Source organism: Cebus imitator, unplaced genomic scaffold (genome assembly GCF_001604975.1).
Source record: "Cebus imitator isolate Cc_AM_T3 unplaced genomic scaffold, Cebus_imitator-1.0 Scaffold268, whole genome shotgun sequence".
NCBI classification, from domain to species: domain Eukaryota; kingdom Metazoa; phylum Chordata; class Mammalia; order Primates; family Cebidae; genus Cebus; species Cebus imitator.
Window position 1 is genome coordinate 1202578 of NW_016107583.1, and position 23039 is coordinate 1225616.

The 23039-nt window shown below is 38.9% G+C and overlaps 1 protein-coding gene across 12 annotated transcripts in view; it reads right to left on the reverse strand.

Annotated features, from left to right (window-relative positions):
• Positions 1 to 23039, reverse strand: part of MYO1B (myosin IB) — a 186894-nt gene that overhangs the window by 72137 nt on the left and 91718 nt on the right. For all 12 annotated transcript variants that reach the window (XM_017500671.2, XM_037728546.1, XM_037728545.1 and 9 more), the window contains exons 5-7: positions 17968 to 18072; positions 13662 to 13708; positions 9764 to 9827 (exon numbers count right to left, since the gene is read on the reverse strand). In XM_017500671.2, coding sequence (XP_017356160.1) covers positions 9764 to 9827; positions 13662 to 13708; positions 17968 to 18072 — 216 coding nt within the window. The remainder of the gene's footprint in view (positions 1 to 9763; positions 9828 to 13661; positions 13709 to 17967; positions 18073 to 23039) is intronic.

A 23039-nucleotide genomic window follows, 5' to 3' on the forward strand; every position in this document is an offset into this window, starting at 1 on the left:
AAAAAAAAAAAAAAAACCCAAAGATTGAAAAGTACAAGTGGGATATAACTTAGGGAAAAAAGGATTGTGTAATAGTCACCATCTCTAAAAAATGGAATGTTTCAGTCAATTAATAAGTACAATCTGACATGCAAAGCAGAAGATAGACTAAATAAGTAATGTTAAAGATGTAGTACAATTTTACTTATCATGTGACCGAACTTCTGTGGGATCCTGTAACAGTTTTAGAAGAAAAAACTCACAAGGGATGGGTAGATTGTTCATTGAAAAGCTAATTTTTATAGGAAATTTCTCAAGTTTGGAAGAAACTGGTTTGATTACATTAAAAAATAAATAAATAAACGCTATATTTGACTTCATTCATGCACAAATTTCTTCAAACAGATCATCTACTGCCAACACACTATAGGCAGGGACTGTTTGTGAAGAAGCTTAGCCCCAGCTGCACACGTGCTGACCTCCCGCTTGGCCTACAGAAGTCACACGTGATCCTGGTTGCTCTTGTCACCCAAACCAACAGCAGCAGCTCTCTTCACACATCACAATGCCAAGGCCCTTGTGAGTGAGGACGAGGTGAGCTGCTGTCCTCTCACCTTATAATGGCACCTTATAATGAGGACAAGCAATGGTTTGGCAACACTTCCACAATCACATTACAAAAGCAAACTAGTAGGCCAAGACACGAAGTAACACCTTCAATAAGCCTGTGACAGGCTACACTGTGCAACAGCAACACACTGGCTAGTGTAACGTTTGGCACCTTTTGAAACATTACAGAGTGTAGACATTACAGAGTGTAGACATTACAGACTGTAGACATTACAGAGTGTAGAAATGGCAATGGCTGTAAGATTCAGCAGATCACCAGCACCAAGTTAAAGAATAATATTCACTTGTGCATGATGTGAAAAGGAATGTTGGCCATATGTACTTTGTGAACTGCATACGCTGATATGATCAGTAACGACTCTCATATTCAAATGTGAAACATAATACTGTGTGTGTTTAAAAGGAAAGGTGCAAAGGGGAAGTGGAAAGAGAACTTTCACTGACCTTTCGCTATGTGTTCAGTGCTTTTCATTTTTTATCATATTCAACCCTGAACACCTTCACTGAGGTTGGTCTTATAATCCCTATATTACAGATGAGAAAATGAGGCTCCATCCCAGTCTTGGTAAACAACAGAGCCAGCATTCAAAGCTCTGGGTGACTAGGTATCATGCTTACACTCTATATAATTTTCCAAACATAAAAAAAGCAATGTCCTTAAACACTTAAAAATGCTGCACTTTAGAAAAATACATGAATTTGCCTAAGCAACTCCATCACAAGATGAGGAATCTTTTATTACAAAGCAGTTGAAGCTTTTACCACTTAAAATGCTTACTCTATTACCCTAGAGCCTCCCATTTCAATTTCTTTATGACTTTTCTCGTAAGTCACAAGCTTCTAGGTAGAAAAGTAATCAGGGAAAATGTTTGCCCCAAAATAATTTACTCCTGCTTAAGACCATTCCTTATTGGTTTTCTTCCCCTAAATGTGCATGCACCAACATAATCTAACAGCTTGAAGCCATAACCAAATAATTACTCAAAGTAGAGAACATAAATTCAATTCACTATAGGGATTCACCACCTGATCACTTTAATTTACTTAAAAGTGCCCCTGAATTAAGTCAAAGCAGAACATTCACACAGCCTTCTCTTTTGCCTTAGGTACTTATTTCTACCACCATCAATTGAGCCTCTGCTAACAAGATTTAGTAAAGAAGAGTTATTATTAGACACCAGATATTTAGTACAGAAGAGATATTCCAGATATTCTAATGCTGCTACATCCTCTTCACAAGATACAAATTTAAGTTTATATTAAATTTAACATAAATTTCCATTTTAAGGAAAGAGATAAACATATTAAGCCATTCTCATGTGGAAGTTAAGAGGGCAGGGACAAAGAAACATGAATCAGAACTTCTCCCCGCCCCACTGTGTGGCCGCCACCTGAATATCAACATGGACCCAGGCCATCATGTAGGGGCTTTTCTAGTTCGAATCATTACCAGATAGTCCACAACATGCATGCCTGTGTGTGTCAGAGACAGCTTCCCCAAGGCCCAAAGTGTGAAAGAAATAGTCTAAGACTGCCCCTGCTGGAGGATGAAGTTTTTTAACAGACAAATAAATAAAAAGACATGTATTGGTTGGGAAGAAAAAAAAAAAATCACATCCCATACTTCGGGATATAACAGAGGAAGGATTAGATAGCATGATAAAAACTTCATTATTTTATGTATATTCTCCTCTCCTGGAAAAAGAAGTGATCTAAATTCTTGATTAAGGCTAATTATGAAAGAATCTGCTTTGTCTTGTGAGGTGAGAAAGACAATGAAGGCCTGATTGAAAGGCCACGACGCAAACTGACTGCCCCACAGAGACCCTGTACCTCTTCTCCAGTTGCTCCAAGATGAGCATTATGAAAAAAGCATCTCAGTGGCATTTAGGTTCTTTCAGTGAATTTATGCCTCTGCATTAAAGCAAAAGGATACATTAAACAACAATCATGTGCCAGTGATCTAAGCAACTATAATTTATCGACCTTCTTCTTCTTGTCTTACTTAATCACTCCTGAAGAAAAAGTACCAAATAACCATGAAGGAATGGCATAACTGATGGTAGTTTTCAGTGGAAAATCCTGATTATGAACTTATGTTTACTTATATATTGGGATATATATTCTATAATCTATTCTATACTTTTTCTGAAAATGGACAACATAACCCTCAAGACTGACAACTAAGAAGGTTCACTCATGACAAATTTCAAAGATTTTTAAAATGGGCAAATATCTTTTACAAATCATTCATTCACTGTGTACGTGTACTACAGTAAAAGAAAAAAGGTATAAATGTTGACCTCAGGGCTCCGACAGCCCTGGTCTCACATGATCCTCCATCTATTTGCAGGTTTGCTTTGAGGGATCTAAAGCATCTAGTATGCCAAGACATTACAATTCTCCCCCCACCTCCATGGCACTTTGCAGCATTTTAAGAAATCAACTTAAAGTTTTCACTCAAAAGTTAGTATCCTGAAGTTATAAAATCAGCATTAAAGATAGCTAGATATAGTGCATTAAAGTTGTTGTTGTTGTTGTTGTTTTGAGACAGAGTCTTGTTCTGCTGCCAGGCACCAGGCTGGAGTACAGTGGCGCGGTCTCAGCTCACTGCAAACTCTGCCTCCCAGGTTTGAGCAATTCACCTGCCTCAGCCTCCTGAGTTGCTGGGACTACAGGCGCACGCCACCAAGTCCAGCTAATTTTTGTATTTTTTAGTAGAGATGGGGTTTCACCATGTTGGCCAGGATGGTCTCGATCTCTTGACCTTGTGATCCACCCACCTCGGCCTCCCAGAGTGCTGAGATTACAGGCGTGAGCCACCGCGCCTGGCCTGCATTAAAGTTTTGAAAGGGTTTCCAGTGTCTGTACAGGAAAAATTAACTTGGGCTTTAAAGCACTAAGAAAAACTTGGTTTATTATATGCCTAATTACTGTTTATTAGGATTTTGTTCTCTACATATAGGATATATGTATTTTCACAACAGATTGTTTTCTGATGCAAATTTAATGTTTAACAACAGAAAATTTGTTCATGAATGTATCTGAATCTAAAATTCTAGATCCAATCAAGAAATAAAATTAATGAGATATCTAGTCCTTACTATCTTGATTACTACCCTAACAAACACAAATTCATTCATTCATCTGAGGTTAATTTATATATATATTTCAACACCTGGCTTATTCAATATTTGTATATAGTCTCATTTCATGATAAATACATAGTCTTTTTTCATGGTAAACACATTTTTGTAAAAAGAACAACAAAGTAAAATCAAGATAACGGGAAAGCATCTACTTTCATATAAAGTCACCCATTACCACATCACAGAATTGCTCTTTTGAGATTTCAGTTGTATTGCTACAGATACTTCACAACCAATGATTGACTACTTCTGTATCTTTAGGAGCTTTAAAACTCAAAGTGGGGGAAAAAAAAACAAAAAAAAAGCCCAGCCTTGTATGTATTCTAAATTAGGCAATGTAATATCTTAGTTTTTGATTTGTGACCCTAAAAAGGCAGATTAAAAACAGACACTTTATTAGTAAATATCCACTAGCTATTGACAGGGTCAGCCATTGACTCATACACAGGGAGTCTTCTGTTTCACCTCAATACACATATTCCCAGAAAACTGATCAGAGTTTCCTTTAGGAAGTGTTCTAATAGGCAGTTTCATATCTTTTATTGATGACTTTCCATCAATAAAATCAAATATATGATATAAAAGAAGAACAAAGCTGTAAATCTCAAACAATTTAAGAGTAAAACCACAATCCATACCCTACAAAATGGCATGAATGCAGCACACACACAGATTAAACAATATGCCATGAGATAGACAGCACATAAAAGTATAAGCCAATTGTGTCATAAATTCAAAAGAAATGTGAAAAAACAAAGCAATCCACAGTAACCTGCTCCATCCTCCACCTCCACTGTGAGGAGGGTGGCCTTTTCCTTCTGCTTTATGTTTCCGTATGGAAGGGTCTCCTTGAGTAACTCCCCTAGCCTGCTGGCCCCTTACTCACTCCTCCCCATGACTAGAGGAAAGGCTTCACTGAGCAATGAGGTTTGCAGAAGGAAAGGGCCATGCAGAGGGCTCAGCTCTCCGGATTCCCCACACCATGCACACATCTGGCTCCACTCCTCACGGCTGTAAGACAGATGGGGCAATGCACACAAGGAGAGGCCAGCAGTTGCTCTGTGTTGTCAATCACTGCCTCACTACCAAGGTGCCAGAGGACTACAAGCAAACCTACTTGGGTGATAAACCAAAACCCACTTTCCTCAACCCTGCCTTTAAAAGCAATAAAGCCACTTCCTCTCCAGCTTGATTCTTGTGTCTATTTTACAAGTGCTTCCAAACTGGATGAAGGAAAGGATATATTATCAATTACAACCCTGTATCAGTTGGTTTTTGCTGCATAACAAATTATCCCAAAACTCAGCAGCTTAAAACTATACCATTAATTAGCTCATGATTGTGAGTGTCAGCTATACAGTTCTAGCCTGAGCCAGCTTGGCTCATCTCTGCTGAGCTTGGTCATAGGTTGGCTGTCTGTGGGCAGACTGGCTGGCAGCCGTCTGGACTACGATGTCCTCATTTATACGTCCAGTAGTTCATTCCATGTGTCTCTTCTCATCCAGCAGACTAATCCAGGCTCATTCACATGGTGGTCATAGTGAATTCCCAAGATCAGCAAGAGAGGACAAACTCCAATACATAAACATTCCTCAAGTATCTGGTTGTGCAATATTTGCTAATTGTTCCATTGATCAAAATAAATCTCGCAGCCAAGCCTTGAGTCAGTGAGAGAGGGGACTAATCAAGGGTGTGGACACAGGGTGAGAAATTATTGTGCTACTGCTGGAAACAATGTATCAGACAGCGGCTGTCTAAAATAAAATGATTACAAATGGTTTGACACTCTTTCTGTTGAGAGGTATGATCTGTGTCACTGCCCCTGAAACTGTGCAAGCCGGTACCCACTGTGACCAGAGAGTAGAAGTGACATGCCATACGCTTTCCCAGGCTACTTCAGGCTTCCTCCTCAACCTCTTGGAACACCGGTTGCCAGGATGTTACTTTCCTGTCAGAACCTAGTTGTAATACTGTGAAACACCCAAACTTCTTGTACCCTCTACTAAGTTTGAGATTGGGGCCGGGGTGGGAGGTTGTCGGGTAAGAATAACTGGAACATAGGCCAATCACAGGATTTGCCTCCCTTCATAATTAGCAAATTTTTTCTTTTCAAGCTGAACAAAAGTAACAGGGGAAGTCTGACTGCCAATAATTTTGTTTGCTTTTCTGAGATTTAGGAAATCTAAATGATTAGCACAGAATATTCAGACAAATTTTCCAATAAAGCAGAAGCTTCATTTCTCAACAAAATTCTCAGCTGTACATAATTACTTGTGATCATTAAATAATTCATTTAATTAATTCAACACTATTTTAGTTGGGGTCATTCAGTGAGTAACGAACCAGACTAAGGCTCGGTCCTTATAGAGCATGTATTTGGTGAAAGGCTAGAGACAATAAACAAATAGCTGTAGTGAAAAAAGCAAATATTTGTTGCGTATTCACTATGTACCAGGCACCATTACAAGTGCTTTAGATACTACTAATATTTTATACCTCAGGAAAACCTATGCAATCGGTCCTACTGTTATTCTCCTTTCGAAGTGAAGAAATGGAGGCACAGAGAATGAAGTAATTTGCTGTCTTTTTGTTTAGACGTTGGAAACCACATGATAAACCAACAAGAGTTGCAAAAGATATGCCCCAAATAATGGACAAGGAAAAGAGACAGAGCCTGCCCGTGTTTGCACTTACACACCTATTGTGTCAGGTCTTACACTAGGCTCTTGATATGGTCATGTGAACAAGACAACCACATCTCTTGTCCATAGTATGCACATCTAAAATAACAGTTTCTTCACAGCATGCATTTCTCTGTGGCATTCTTTCAGAAGACAGAATCCTTTGCGACTTGTACCATATGTTCTCCAATGTCTAAACTGACACCAAATGCCTATGATATTAATTTCAAAAACTGGATTCCAAAAGTTTCCAGTTCGTAACACTAGATGCAAAATCCCCAAATACAAAAACATAAATGAGACCAACAAACCTTAACAAAGTAAGATAACTATTATTTTTTATCATCTAAACATTTGGATGTACTTCTGTATTTTATCTTCTCTACTGAAGCAAATGTTTTACCATCTTCTATTTTGATACGTCTCTTAATGACACTAACCTCAGGGATATGTAATTTTTAAGTGACTTCCAGACTTAAATTGTCTCTTTTAGAAAAAGAGAGAGAAGTTGCTGGGCTTTCTTTTCCACTTCCGGGGTACACAACAGGCTCAAGGGATATTGTGCCTTTTTCAAGGTTAAGGGTTTTAGCCAATGACAATCTATGCTTTCACCAGACAGCGGCTGGAAATTGAGGCAAAATATACTTCCTACAAAATGGCAAATCTTGTCTTCTTTTCTAGGCTACAAGAAGCTAACTTTTAGCAGTTTGGAGAGAACACAAGTGGGTTTATCCATTGCTTTAAACTCCCTTCTGCCAGAAGGCAGCAACTCCCAGTGACCACCTATGAGTCAGTTCTCTATACAGGATGAAATTTCCTGCTCTTACCACTAATGTATTCCTTCTCTCTCCAAAGCAAAGGATACACTTAAATGCCATGGTGTTCCCACCACCACAAATTTCAATATAATTTCACTGTGGGAACAAATGGTAACAAATACCATATGAAATCCATTCATGAAGATGTATTAATCTTAATTGGAAAAGAACTGGGTGTTTAATATTTATTCTCCATGGATACTGCAAGAATCAGGTGACAAGAAGACATTTGTGTTTAGAACTTAAAACTTCAAAATTTAAAACCAAAGTTGTTTTCTAATCCTTATAATAATAAAGTAATCCTGAATTATTTTCCTAGAATCCTTGAGAGTAATATTGATTAAATCATTCCAAAATATTTAGCTATAAGTTCTGTAATGAAAATAATAGTAAACCTACTCTCATTTTTTTTAACTATGTTTTATTAATATTATGGCTAGAGTTAATTTGTCCTACAAAAAGAAAGTACTAAAAGACTCAGGAATATCATTCAGAATAAATAATCATCCCTTAAAATGGTGATCTTAAAACTGAAGCATGCCACTGGTTGGATAGCTCTGATCAGCTGTCACATATTGTAAAAGGAGTTAGCCTAACAAGTTTGGCAGAGTTCATAATCCTTTGCGTTTGGTTACATCACATAGGGTTTGCATGAGTACTTTTACTCCCATATTTGGTGTACGAAATCATTTAACTTAAGTAGCACTATCCCATTCAACTTCAATTCATATTAAAACTTTCTCTTCAAGGCATTTTTCTAATAAGTAACCATTCTTACAAGTATGGACAATCCCAATATATGGCATACAAAAGTGTGTAGTCGGGAAAAATAAAATGGAAACTTCTTTGTTTTGAGCTAGGGTCTCACTCTGTCACCCAGGTTGGAGTGCAGTGGCTCGATCATGGCTCACTGTAACCTCCAGCTCCCAGGCTCAAGTGATTCTCCTACCTCAACCTCCTGAGCTGGTTGTGCCATCATATCTGGCTAATTTTTTGTATTTTTGGCAGGGAGGGGGTTTTGCATGTTGGCCAGGCTGGTCTCGAATTCATGAGCTCGGGCAATTTGCCCACCTTGGCTTCCCACAGTACTGAGATTACAGGTATAAGCTACTGTGCCCAGCCAGAAATTAAATTATTTAAGAACTACAGAATGCTGGAACTGGGGAGAACCATGGGAATTCATCCAATTCAATCCTGTTATTTCGAAGATGAGAAAACTCTAGCCCTAGATGGTTACTCTCTGAATCATGATTAAAATTTTCTTTTTAAATCAGTTACATAGTTTGCTCAAATTACTAAATAATAACTTTCAAATGGCATTCTTCTGCTAGGGCCAGTCAGGAAGATCTCAGTAGCATCTGAGAGTGCCAGGATTCCGGGCTACCCACCGCCTCTTCAACCACATCAGGTCTCATTTAACCTGTGCCATCTTTTGGGTTCAGCACAAAAATTTCCTTTGAAGACAAAATGTCATTGTTATGAGAAAAATAAACACACACACTTTGGGTACTTCAGTTAGCTCTTCTCCTTTTTTAAAGTCTAAACTTCAACTTTTTTATTCTAATAATCCCAATAGCACCATGAGATGGTGAGGCAGGCAGGGGCAGGAGAAGGTTCAGTCCTATGGTCCTCAAAAAACCCAGAAAACTCAAGAGGATAACCAGACTGTGGCTGGGGGTGCACAAAGCCCTGAGTCATCATCTTACGTCATCCAAACTAATCAACCACGAGCCAAGAGGAGTAGGGACAACAGGGTTGTGCCGTGGGCACCACAGCTCCAAAGCACTGCCAATACTGCCTTTTTATGAGAGACACTGAAAACCCTCTGTGGCGTTCATACACCGACTTTAGAAAACTCTGAACCTGGGCTAGTATGAGCAGACCTCATCTGCTTGTGTGTGTGTGTGTGTGTGTGTGTTTTTTTAACCTTTCACATAGAATATTTCATTTCCACAGTCACAAATCATATCTAAAGAATATTAAAGAATCTGTTTTGTCTAACAAGTATATCACATTTCAATTACATAAATACACTGGAAAAGAAACAAAGCTTCTCAAAATAAGATTTGAAGTACAGGCCTACTCCTTTTATTGGATAAGTACCAAAAATTATTAATTTAAAACCAATTATTTATAGTTTGGCTTTTATCATATACATTTTGTTAAAGAAAATAACCCTTAGAGGATCTTTTTTCATACTGGATTGCCTTTAAAGACCCATAGGATTTCAAAAAGACCTATAGAATATAAAAAACAGTAGGACAAATTTATTTACTTAGAAAACTTCTAAAAAGCTTTTCCAAGGTAAATATTTTAAGTGATTTTTTAAAAAGATTTATGAATTATATTATAAAACAATCTGAAATGCAAAGCTTAAAGTCTAAATATAAAGCAAGGAAACATATTCTTATACCTCAAAGGCACAAGTATCTAAACCATTCTAAAACTATAAATATATGTTTCAGTATTCTGAACTTCTTTACAAGGACTTAAGAAAAATACTCACAGTTACTTATTACTCCTCCTAGCGGGTCGCCTTTAAAGTCAAATTCAATATCCATATATTTGCCCTGCCAAAGAAAGATTTTGTGAGTTTTCTACTTCACCTCAAAATATTCACTCAGTGTACTTCTTAGAGAATAGCATACTAAGCCCTTATTTTTATACATTTGTTTAAATGTAATTAAGAAAGAGTTTATATAACCACGACGCAAAACAACATGACTCCATAAATAATTCATACTAAATACCCCCTTAGTTCAAAGCTAATATAACCCACTGCTAATTTAGGAACAAGTCTTCTCAGCCATCATGTGACTTTTCCATTTCAGATATCTTTCAAACTTCTGGATGATATGTACTCAATTCAAAAATAAAAACAGAGAAAAATAAGTTATCCTTGTATATACACTGCTTGGGAAGATAGTCTTTTTTTGTTGGCAGAATATGTTTTAAGCCATTGCTAGGAACCTAGAAACATGTTGGTAGATGAAATGAAACATCCAGAGATCTGTTTTTATATCTATTCATATCAAATACAAGGTTATATGTTATGAACAGATCAGAATCAGACTGATCATTATTACTTTTTTTGGCTTTTCACCCAGATTATAATAGCAATATATAACGCAGGTTCATTTTACACTTTACAGATGGTATCTTAAACACACAGAAACACACATGGAATTTAATACTCTGATTGTTACAGAACTGGTCTATAATTGCCTAGTTAAAGAGTAACAAGTATAAGAGAATAACCATGACAGCTGTTTCTTGTTTGGAAAAGTGTGTGTTGATCTAATAAGTAATGTCTTTGGTTTCGTTTCATGTCCTAAGAATTACTTTAACTCATTAATTTTCAAAGTGGTGGTAAGGGAAAAGGAATATGATCACATGGAACTTGGTCAACAATGCAATTTGTGCCTTTTTATCAGCTTCTGCATGCTCCTGCACCTTCTCTTTTTTCATCATCATGGGTCATCTACCCTTTTAGGTCTGCACTTATTCATAAGGGTATGTCCACCAACCACATCCTGAAAGCTGAAGTAGGCACGAGTGAAAGCAAGGCATTGTTCCTGCCTTCAAGGAGCTTACTGTCTAGTGGGGAATTGAGACAGGTCAACAGGGCATTCCAGTGTAGGAGGATTAGTCCTACAGTGGGTCCTGGCACTATGCCAAAGAAGCAGGCACAAAGGGAGAGCAAGAAATCTGCCCCACCTTAATTGCAAAGTATCAGCAGAAGTGAGGCGGGCAAGCAGGCAGGAGACCAGGAAGGAGTAGGCATAAGAATTGGCAACCTTGAGGATGATGAGTGGGAAACAAGGCTGGAGAGGGAAGTTGGAGTACATGATTACTTTGAGATATTCTCGTCACAGCAAAGTCATGTCCTTAAAGGCTCCTAAACAAGGATGCCATGATCAAACCTGCTTATTTACAAGATTTCCCTGGCTAAAGTGGAATGAACAGGGAAGAAGCAAGAGTACATGGAGCTGGCAGGAGGTGGCTCCAGGGATTAGGGAAGAAATGCTGGTAGCTTTAAGCAGGAGTAGCCAAAGAGAAAAGTAAAATTGAGAGCTATCCAGAGTGCCACAGTAATAGGTCTAGGCTGGATATAGGAGATGAGAGAGGATAAAAAAAAGTCCAGTCACATAGCCCAGGCCACTGAGTAGACAGTGAGGCCCTCCATGAAGGTGGGGTCCCAGGAGGCAAAGCAGCTACAAAGGAGGGGAGGAATGGTTACTCTGTCAAAGGAGACAAAGGTTGACCATGTTAAGAGGGGATCGTTCTGATAGAAGATGGTCCCTGGCCACAGGAGGCGACAGGAGTGTACGTAGACATAGGTATAGGTCAGGCACCAGGGAGCAGGATTAACTCAGTTTGAGGACCTCTCTGATGACGATGGTGATTTCTGTGAAGTAGGCGTAATAGCATGAGCTGCGAGTAAAAAAATAGGAGGTTTGAGGAGAGTAGAATAAACACTGAAGAGAATGAAAAAGGAGGCCAGCCAGGGACAAAGCAACGAGTGGCCAGCCTGAGCATTCGGTAGATAGTGAAATGACACTCCTCCCACTCAGCCACTTCCTGATTACCTGCCAAAAGCTGGGTTCTGATCTTGTCACTAGTCCACTCAGAAATAGCTCAATATGTCAAACTAGAGCTACTGTGGTGGGGAGGGGACACTGTGAGGCATCTCCGTGGGAATGCAGGTTCAAAACGTCAGCTATGATGAGCAAGCATTAACTAGAACATGGCAGGGTCTATCAGACTGCTCAGTGAAGAGGCCAAGGAATTCATTCTAGGTTAACCAGACCAGTACAGACTGGTTTGCAAGGAAAATAAATTACAATTTCCCCGGAGCACAAGTATATAAACCACTGTTATGTACAGTAGTAACCTTAAATACAGTAGAGTCCTGCTATAAAATTAAAACATGGGTATATTACTAGTCAAGTCACAGTCCACAAAGCAGAGAAATTGCTAAAAACTGGGCATGAAATGATTTAGTCTATAATCAGGTATTAATCTCATATCCTAATACCCTTGTTATAATAGGATTTTCCTGAAGTTACTTAATAAGCCAAATGACCTGCCAAGCCTTTCACTAGATTTCCAATATCACTAAGTAGTAATAGCCTTTTAAGCAACATGGGTTTCTACATTTTTATGGTCTATAGACTAAATATATTTGCAAATATTAAAAACTGTGTGTGCATATAATTTGCAAACAGCAAAAATAAAATCTCTATCGCATAAAGAAGCTTGATCACTGGAATTACTTCTATCGCTCACACTTCACTTCTATTTGTGTAATGAGATTAGCCATGTTACCACAACAGGAAAAGGCACGGATCAAATCAGTTATAACAACTTAAGGGGCTAATCTGATGAAATAATTCACAGCCTTGGAATTAGGAACCTTATTTAGCCTGTCATTTTCTAAAAACTATCTCCATCTGAGGTCACTGTCCTGCCTTAAGCACAAAATAACCTTAAGAAGGAAAGACCCAAAAGGGATCTAAAAGAAGAAGGGGGAGAAAAGTCAGGAAGCGTCTCAGGTTAGGAGGTATAAAAAATCATCAAAATTGTGTCTGGTGGCAGTCAGTAACGTATGTGAGAAGACAGTTCATAAAACAAATGATATTTATTATAAAAATGTATACATCAATTTCAAAACACCACCATCAGACTCAACATTCCCGCAGCAGTATCCAGGCAGCTGTGTCTTTGTAAAGGGCAGAGGCACCAAAAAGCATGGCCCCGCTGGAGGAGCCCACTGCGTCAACATGCAAGGCACAGGCGAGGGAGTAGTGCGGGACAAGGCTAGAGAGACAGAGCCTGTCGGCAGAAGGAGCATTTTCCAACTCAATCAAGCTCAAAACACCAATTAGATTCGGTTTTTATTATTCAATTCTACTCCACGGCCCCACATCCGCCCCACATGTTTGCATCTGTTGCCAAGCCCATGGACTTTAACTCCACTAAGTTTTAAAATACACGCCATCCTTTCTGGACCCGCTAAATAAGGGACAAGGGCTATAGGGTACACCCTAACCGCAAACTTGACACCCAGTTTATCTTTCTCTTTGCTTAATTTCTGATTCTTGATTTCTAAATACCAAAACTCAGATAAGTGTTACTCTAAATAGCCTCATTTAAATTGCTTATGGGATTTTATGATAGAAGACGTCAAGAAAACATGATAAAAATAGCTTGTTACTTCAAAAAGAATTCAAAAGGAAAATTCCAGAAACCAAGAGTCCTTATAGAAGTTTGTGTCTCAATAGAGATGATGTTCCTCTTATTTTAAAAATGTGTGTATTAAGAAATATTAAACATCTACTGGTTGTTTAAACATACATGAGCTAAATATTAGTGTTAACACTTATGCTTATACAAATACTTACAAATCTAGAGGAGTTGTCATTCCTTACAGTTTTGGCATTTCCAAAAGCTAGTAGGAAAGAAACAGATGTATAGTTAAGAAAAAAATAATCTCAAACAGAAAGATAAAGCAAATACAGTATTTGAAATCTATGATTTTTGGAAAACACAACTTGTAGCGATGATATTTCTGTCCAAAACTTCCATAGAAATATACCTAGCAGAAGTCTCAGCAAGTTGCTAAACTTCCATGTCTCACAAGTTCGTAGGAAAAGAGAATCATTCCTATGATTCATGGAATTTTTTTAAGTATTACTGTAAACTTAATCTCATCTAATTTAACACCTTTTAACACGTAGAGTAGTCGAGTGAGCGACCAGGAAGCAAGGCTTTACGCTCTTCTATGATTATCATCACTGAATCAGGTTATTTCAGAGATTACTTCTTATTATCAAAGTCTTTATGGAACTTGAAGTTTCCAGATCATGGGAAATGGAACCTTTAAATTGTTTAATTTTAAAATAAAGCTATTTAAATATGATTAATTATACAGGAAGAGTGAGAAATTTGGAAACAACAGTCATTTCTAACAGGCTAAAAGTACCACACGGTTTCTCATCAGTTTATGTACATCAGACCTAGGTGAAACTTTCCAGGCAATAAAGAAAAACAATTTGGCCCAAAATGCAAAATACAAATGTTCCAATCTCAGCTGTTTCCTGGAGGCATACCCAGGACTCCCTTTAAAGGAGGGCATTTAAGAACCATGTGGCTGACACTGCTCCAGGCACACAATGCTTCTGTTTAACACAGGGAATAGCATGGAGTCATATGGTAAAAGGATTTTTTTTTCACCAAACCAATGCACAAGATAGGAGCAAATTAACCTGGGCCATGGTAGCAGAAGATTAAGCAGCATAAATACAAATCGTACAAGTAGAGGCAATCCCTGTTTGATGCTCTGAAAGACCCGCCCTGCCCATCTTTACGTGCAGACTCAGGTTCAATGGGTCTGAGATGGGCATGAGATCCCCGTTTCTACCAAGCCTCCCACCCGCCCAGTCTGTTATTGGGATCCAGAGGCCACATGGCAGCTAGCATGACGATGTGGTGAACAGGAAAAAACTTTTGGAGTCAGAGGTTAGGCATCAAATTTCTGGAACTCTCCATAACTTCTTCAAATTAAACAGGGAGCAGATTAGACTATTGAATGTTCAAACGAGAACTGTGGGCTAAAATCTGGTCCGAGTTTTGAAAGAAGTCACCTGATCAAGGAGTGAGGGTGTATACCAACATATGTTAACTGTGGTAATTCAGCAGCCACACCGATGCATTTTATTTTGTGTGGGGTGTTTTTTTTGTGTTTTTGATTCTTAAAAAATAGTTGCTCAAGCTAACATTTACAAACATTTACAACATTTACAAAGTCAACAAAGGCAAAGTTCTTTGCCTTAGAGATGGTGCTTGGACTGAGTATGGTTTGGTAGATCCCTGGGAGCAAATTCTGTCTACCAGAGAAGATGAGCTGAGATGCTATACAGAGTGAAGAAATCTGCACACTAAAAATACTCAAAAAGGATGCTTGCTGGAGAGGTTCCTGTTCTTATCCCATATCCACCACCAGTTAAAAGGCTTTCATGAATGCAACTTTGATAATGGTGTGTATTGACCCAGTTATCATGAAGACTATGACATTTCTTGTGTTTTCACAGGCTAGTCTTTTGTGGTGGGTGTGAACAAGCAGGGCTGCCAAGTTAGCTAACTTGCACAGCCCCAAGTCCAACTAGAGATGCTGATGCATAAAGGACAGTTTATTGTGGCTTGAAGGTCAGGGGCAAGTGAAGGAATTGCTTCAAAGAAACTTTATTCAGGGTGCTATTTGCAAGCCATAAACCATCTTTTCATCAAACAAATCTGAGTTGCACATTACTAAACACAACCCTAAACACTAAAGTCTTTTATTATGAGCCACAGAATAAAAAGCAAGTGTTCCATTATAGAACACTTGAGACACATTCCTCAATTGGTTTTTTTTTTTAAGTTCATTGTTCTAAGCATTCATTTACAGTGGCAGCTCCAGTTAAAAAGTAAAGCATTCCCATAAAAGATAATGCATGCCCACAGTGGATATTTCTTCCATTTCCTGCACTGGAGCCTAGATCCAAATACCACTGAATAAACAGCCAGATTCTAGTCACAGATGCAGGCGACAGCATTCCTCAGCATTTCTCCTTTACATCACAGAATTCTTAAAATAAGCATATAGAGACATACAGCAAATATAGCACCTTAACTTAAAAGCAAAAGACAATAAAAATTCAAATATTGGAACAATTAAATTGAGAGATACCACTTTCCATAATAGCTTCATTATTAAGGTACTGAAATGGAGGAAAGATCAAAAACAGCATAATAGATTATTTGTCTTCATTTCTCTCTTATGCTACTAACTGGGGATACAGCTGCATGGCTCCTTGTAATGGTGAAACTGAAGCATGGAAGTGTGTCTTGGGGTCACAGTGAATGCTCAGTGTTCAGGAGCCTCTCTGAAAGGGCAGGAGAGGTTGGGCCTGGGTACAAACAACAACAGGGCAGGGTTTTAACTCTCCACACTGGGGGAAAAACTACCCTAAAGCAGTTCTGCTTTAATCTGTGTTGAATGTCATCCTTCCATGACTTGGACCAAAAGGTTCCACCAAACTACTTATCTAGCCCAGAGATTCTAATCAGGGGTGGTTCTGATTCCCCAAGGGACATCTGGCAATGTCTGGAGATACTTTCAACTGTCACAACTAGGAGCAGAGGTGCAACTGGCAGCTAACAGAGGTCAGAGGTGCACAGGACAGGTCATCCTACAATGCACAGGACATCCTTCCACAGCAGCATGTAAGCAGTACAATAGTGCTGAGGCTGAGAAACCCTACCCCATCACAACAAATATGTTAAGTGACAGTACAGACGTGTTTACATTATAAAGCATTTTTTTTAGACAGTCTCCCTCTCTTGCATATAATACAAAACAAGGTTTTTTTCTTTTGTCTGTTTGAGACACAGTATTCCTCCGTTGCTCACGCTGGAGTGCAGTGGCTTGATCTCAGCTCACTGCAACCTCTGCCTCTCAGACTCAAGTGATTCTAATGTCTCAATCTCCTGAGTAGCTGGGATTACAGATGTATGCCACCATGCCCAGCTAATTTTTGTATTTTTAGTAGAGAAGGAAGGGGTTTCACCATGTTGGCAAGGCTAATCTCAAACTCCTGACCTCAAGTGATCTGCCTGCCTCAGCCTCCCAAAGTGCTGGGATTACAGGTGTGAGCCACTGTGCCTGGCCATCAAGCAAGTTTAATGACTTGCCATCAATAGGGAAAGACTTTGATATACTGTTTCCTGTGCCAAGGTAGTTCATACTGATATTGTATGCCATTCTCCATGGCATTAAGGAAACTCATTTCTGCCTTTGTTTTCTGATGATGTTATGGGCTGAATGCTTACCTCCTCGCAAAATTCATATGTTGAAGCCCTACCCCTTAAAAACCTAGCATTGGGAGGTGGGGCCTTTGGAAGGAATCAAGGTGAGATGCGGTCATGAGGGGTGAGGCTCTCAGGATGGAACTGGTGGTCTTTTGAGAAGAGATAACAGAGAGTTTGCTCTCGTCTCCCCACTCAAGCACAATGAAAAGGTCACATGAGTATACAGCAAGATGGCAGCCACCTACAAGCCAAGAGAAGAGGCCTCAGAATGAAACCTACCTGGCCAGGATCTTGGTCTTGAACTTCTAGCCTCTAGAGGTTTGAGAAATTAAGTTTCCGTTGTTTAAGCGACCCAGTCTGTGCACTTTGTTATGGCACTCCAAGCTGACTAATACAGAGAGCTAAACAGAGAATCTGTGTACTCTCCAGTCAGGTATAGGCTTTCTATGGCCCTGGAAAAGATGGGTTCTTAAGTGTTTCTCTGGCTGAGCCCTCATTTCCCTAACAACAAAAATAATCAGCCACCAATGTTATCCTGAATAATAAAATAGCACTGCACCATCAAGTGCAAATAATCGGTTGATTATTTTAAATCAAAATTTAAGTAATTCAAATAAAAAAAGAGTGGGGAAAAGTGATTAAGTAGGAAAGTTCATTTTACATTAGGAAACTATTCTGCTAAATACTTAGGCCAAGAGGTTCTAGAACACAGCTTATTTGCTCAGCAGGTCTTGGCCTAAATTTCTTCCTTCCCCTTCCCTCCCAGAATACCTTCCAGCAGACTAGGTACTCAAAGCACCTGGATAACTGAATCTGCTGTTCGAGTCACACCAACTTAATGTACATAATGCATCCTACCTTCCAGGACCGGGTTGGACTGCAAAAGCTGTTCTTTAACTTGATTAACTTCTGCTCCTTTTCCACAAACAGCTGCCACATAGGACATGACAAGCTTGCTGGCCTCTGTGGATGAAAATAAGCCATATTAATCAATAACACAGAAATTTAAAAAATCTTTTTGGGAAGGAGAAATCTGAGGGAGGAGATCCTCTAATGGTGTTTTCAAATGCCTTTATTCCTGAGGGAGCAAATAATGTTTTGGAAACCTTTTAAAATATTTGTGCTTTCTATTCAGTGACATGTCATTAATTCAGACATAAAAAATCGTGCTTAAAGATTATCACTGGGCTGTTAAAAAACTGCTTGGTAACATGGCCAACAAAATTTCAGAATTACCTTCTTAAAGCAATCATTTATATATAGTTACTATATTATATACTGATAAGCCAAAAATAACTTGGTAACCTGGATATCTTTACCAAATGTATTTTTAAAGTTTAAAAGAATGATATGCTCCAAATCAAACTGGTTTGCTCGGCCAGGTACAGTAGCTCATGCCTGTAATCCCAGCACTTTGGGAGGCTGAGGTGGGCAGATCACGAGGTCAGGAGTTCAAGACCAGCCTGGCCAATATGGTGAAACCCCTGTCTCTACTAAAAATACAAAAATTAGCCAGGCATGGTGGCGCAAGCCTGTAGTCCCAGCTACTTGGGAGGCTGAGGTAGAAGAATCACTTGAGCCCAAGGGGGTGGGGGGTTGCAGTAAGCCAAGATCATGCTACTGCACTCTAGCCTAGGAGACAGAGCAACTCCATCTCACTCCAGCCTGGGTAACATGAGTGAAACTCAAAAAAAAAAAAAAAAAAAAAAAAAGGTTTGCTCATAATTAGACCAAATTTATTATTCTTCAACTGAATTAAAAAACTAAGCACCCAATGTAAGGATTTAATAACAAAAAATACAGCCCTTTCCAGGCGTGGTAGTCTTAATAGGCTTCACTAGTGACCCTCAAAAAAGCTGCTAAAGAGTCACAAGGCAAAGGCTAAAACCACCTAAAAATTTCTTAGCTCAAACTGAGAGGTAGACAAAACACGTCTTTGGTGGTTTTATCCTTTTCCTGTCAGTCAGTCTGTATCCCCTCTCTCAGGATCTAACTCCTAGCTCCTGATCTTTTAACACTGAGTTCCAAGGAATGTTAATAGATATTTAAGGAAAATTAGGTCCAAAGTCAAATGAATGTGGTGCCACAGTGAATAAGATGCAGTGAAACCACTTTCTTTTATCAAAAGGCTTCTCAGAGCTTTTTAATATGATCATGTGCACTGCAGAACTCCGAAAAAGGATCTACAATGCTGTGTTTCCCTAATTTATTTGCTATGGAATCTGTTTTCCACTGGGCTATCCTAATTAGCTGTTCTAATGTTCCATAACCAGGATCCAGGAAATGCTCGACTATTTTATGCTGGCAAAATAAAACATACTCTCTAGTCTGGGTAGTTGAGGTAAGGAAACCAATCTTTCCAAATCCTGCTTTGTCTCAAGTCTTTGTTCTACTGATACTGTCCATGGGCAGATGAGCCCCGCTCCCCCCCGCCCCGCCCCCAGGGGTTGGAGGGATGGTGTCTTTGTCTACAGGTGCAATTAGGCAATCGTAACTTTCTCACAGGAGGCCTGCAGGTGGATTCCGGTCCCATCTCCCAACATTGAGAAAATAACATATGAACAACTGGAAGACCACTTTGAGCACACTGCCCAACATGTTCCTTACGGCTTTTGTGCAACCTAAAAGCATCAGTCAACAGGAGCCACTGAGGACCAAGAATCTATGCAGGTCACAGAGAGCTCTTAAGTCCTAAGATGACTGTTTCTGGAGTTCTGGCAAATACATTAAGGAGGAACTAAACAATCCTATGGAGCCCAGAACTATGGTGGGATGTTAGGTATTTCTTCAACGGTTGGTTGCAACTGTCTCCAATTTGCTTCCTGGGTAATGAAAAGGAGTCCAAATTGGTCATCGGGTCGTCTGTGATGGTTGATTTCTGCTGTCTGCCTTTAAAGATGGTAACTGAGAAACAACCCATCCATCTTTGCAATGCCCTTCTTTCACAGGGCACTCACTGTCCATAGAACACAACCTCCAACGTTTAAAATTCCTCAACTACATTTTCCATTTTTCTCATGGCTTAAGTAGAAAAAAGTCAGTAAATTATATATAGATAATCCTGTTACACCATTCAGGCTGTCCTGAGCCGTCACTTACAAAGACTTTATATACTATTATATTTCATTTGACTCCTAGGGGCCACATTGCTTTCCACTCTCCTGTCCAAGCTATAGCTCTTCTCTGCTCACTTCAGGATACTTTCTAGGCTCTCTGCCTTTCCGTTCAGGTGAGGCTGCCCTCCCAGCAGGTTCCTAACACCCTGTACTATCTAGTCTCCAGGCCTGGGGCAGCTCTCCTCAATCACCTAGCATCCAACTCTGCAGTCTGGCCTGGGAAGCAAGCCCCTCCAGGCTTGCTTTCTCATCTTTCTGCTTTGTCAGGGGCATTCTTTGTTCCCCCATTCCACCTGAACTCTCACATATATTATGTATATGCCTCTTTCTTGACATAAATTTCTGGCCTTTCTATCCACTGTAATACTAGAAGACTGAAGACATTTATCAGCAAAATAAGTGTCTTAGACGGTGGCAAATATACAAACATACTAAGACACACATTTTAGGTGACAAGGTAAGTTTTCTTTTAGGTAAATTTACAAAAAATATGTAAAATTTAGGCCAGGCTGTTTTGTTTATTACGGTAATTATGAACCTTATTGTAGCCAAACCTCAAAATTCAGATTCATGGCCATACTGAGCCCTCTGAAAACCTGTTCTGGCCCAGGATGAACTTAGGGAACAACTGCCTCGGGGGGCGGGGCAGGGATGGAGAGGAGGATCAACCAAGAATGAGAACCTTTTAGTGGCTACTAGAATTAATTTGACCTCTCAGATATCTTTTTAACAGCCAGAACAAGATGGATTAAGTTCTCTCAGGGTCCAATGTGTTTGAAAATGGCACCAGGCGCAGATCTGGAACTTGGGTCAGGCTTATATCATTTGGCTGTTAAAGTATATATAAGTCCATAATATCTCTTGGCATATAAAACATATAAAGATGGATTAATTTAGACTGAAAATAAGAATCACTGTATTAACTTTAAAACCTATTTAAGCAATTCAAATATAATTTTTAAAAATAGTTCAAGGATAAAGTTCAAGTTGTTTTAACAATTTATTTCCAAGTTGTTAAAAATATCTTCAGATTCTTCTATTTTCGGGGATTCTACTACTAAACTCATCTTATTAAGTCGTTTTTGGGAGCTGAGATTAAGAGTATTTTCTCCAAAAAAGTAACACTATTTAAAAGAGACAACTCTTACAGTTTTCCTGATAATACCTGAGCTTTAACTCAGCTAGTTAGTGCATAGGTACTACTTTAGAGAAATTAATAAACCAGTAAGGATGAATTGCAAGGTCCAACATATTTTAAGGAACTGTTTTCACAGTATTTCACCTTGCTGGAAACTGGAAATAACAGTTATCCCACGAGGCTTTGTGCTTCATTTCCTTTTTGCTCTTTGGTGCTAAGGTTCAAATAAATTTGGATCTGTATTCAAATATTTATATACCCATACAAATCAAATCTTTACATAATAACCTCTATAAATGAAAAATGAATTTCTGAGGAGGATCAAAAATGGAATATCATCCACCATATTTCAAAGTCTGGTTTTTTAATTATGTTGACTGTTAAATATAAGAATATTGTCATTTAAAATAGACAAAATGCAACAGCTTTGCTTAGAATCAATTCTAATCAGTTCATCATTTTCTCTAACTTGTAGATACTTTACATATGTAAACATACACATATATGTTTGAATGTAACTTCAATTTTAAAATTCATCAACAGCTGGACTAACAAAATACATGAAGTCTTTGGGGTCAAACTCTCTTATCAGAAAATGGCAGAACATTTAGGATTTAACACATATTCTGTACTAATGGACAAAGGGCCTGCTACAAAATACTTCTGGATCAGAATTAATTTCTATAAACAACGGAAAGGAAGTAGAGATGACAGTTTAAATCTGTGGGGATTTTAAAGTCCTGTAAGAGTAAGAATAACTGAATTCTGTATTCTCTGACGCCTTGCACTGTACTGTGATATGCTGTGTATTATGTAAATATCACACATAACAGAATTATACAAATTCATATACAGTCATCTCTTTAATGAACGAAAGCATTGTAAAGTAGTGAAAGGTGAATGAGAAAGGGACAACAATTCAAGGAAGGACAATTGTGATGATGACAACAGGATGGGAATCTCACGCCTAAGATACCTAAGCCTATGTATGTTAACTGAGCAGGCTCCGCATGGATTCAATCACTGTGTCAGGGAAAAAAAGGCATGAGGATAGGCAAGCCTTATTCTGCATTTTTTTCACAGAGCTTCTAATAAATTCACCCAGGAGTAACAGGTCTCTATGGATGCATTCATAGATACAGGTAATATCATATGTCACATATCGATCATACAGGTCATATGGCATATAGAGAGGGCCATACATTTATTAATATACATTTATTTATCTACTTCTTTACCCCTCTATCTCCCTAGTTAAGACACCAAAGTTTTTCTAGGAATTAAGCTTTGGTAGGTCTGGTAGTTCAGAGCCCTAAACCATAGTTTAGGGCTAAAGAGTGAATGCCTAAATCAATGAAGCCATGTTTGTGCGCAATGAAAGAAGCACTCTGCAGCTTAGAGGAACCACCTTTCAGCAGCTGAGTTTGCTGTGCTGCAAAATAAGCCAACTCCCACACATCCAAATGGATCTAACAGGCCGCAGTGAACTGTTCCAGAGTACTAAACGCATGGGCCCCGCCATGAGAGATGCAGCCTTTGCTAAAAGGGAAGTCACAACGGATGAACCTGGAAACCATCATTCTCAGCAAACTGACAGAGGAGCAGAAGATCAAACACCGCATGTTCTCACTCATAGGCGGGTGTTGAACGATGAGAGCACGTGGACAAAGGGAGGG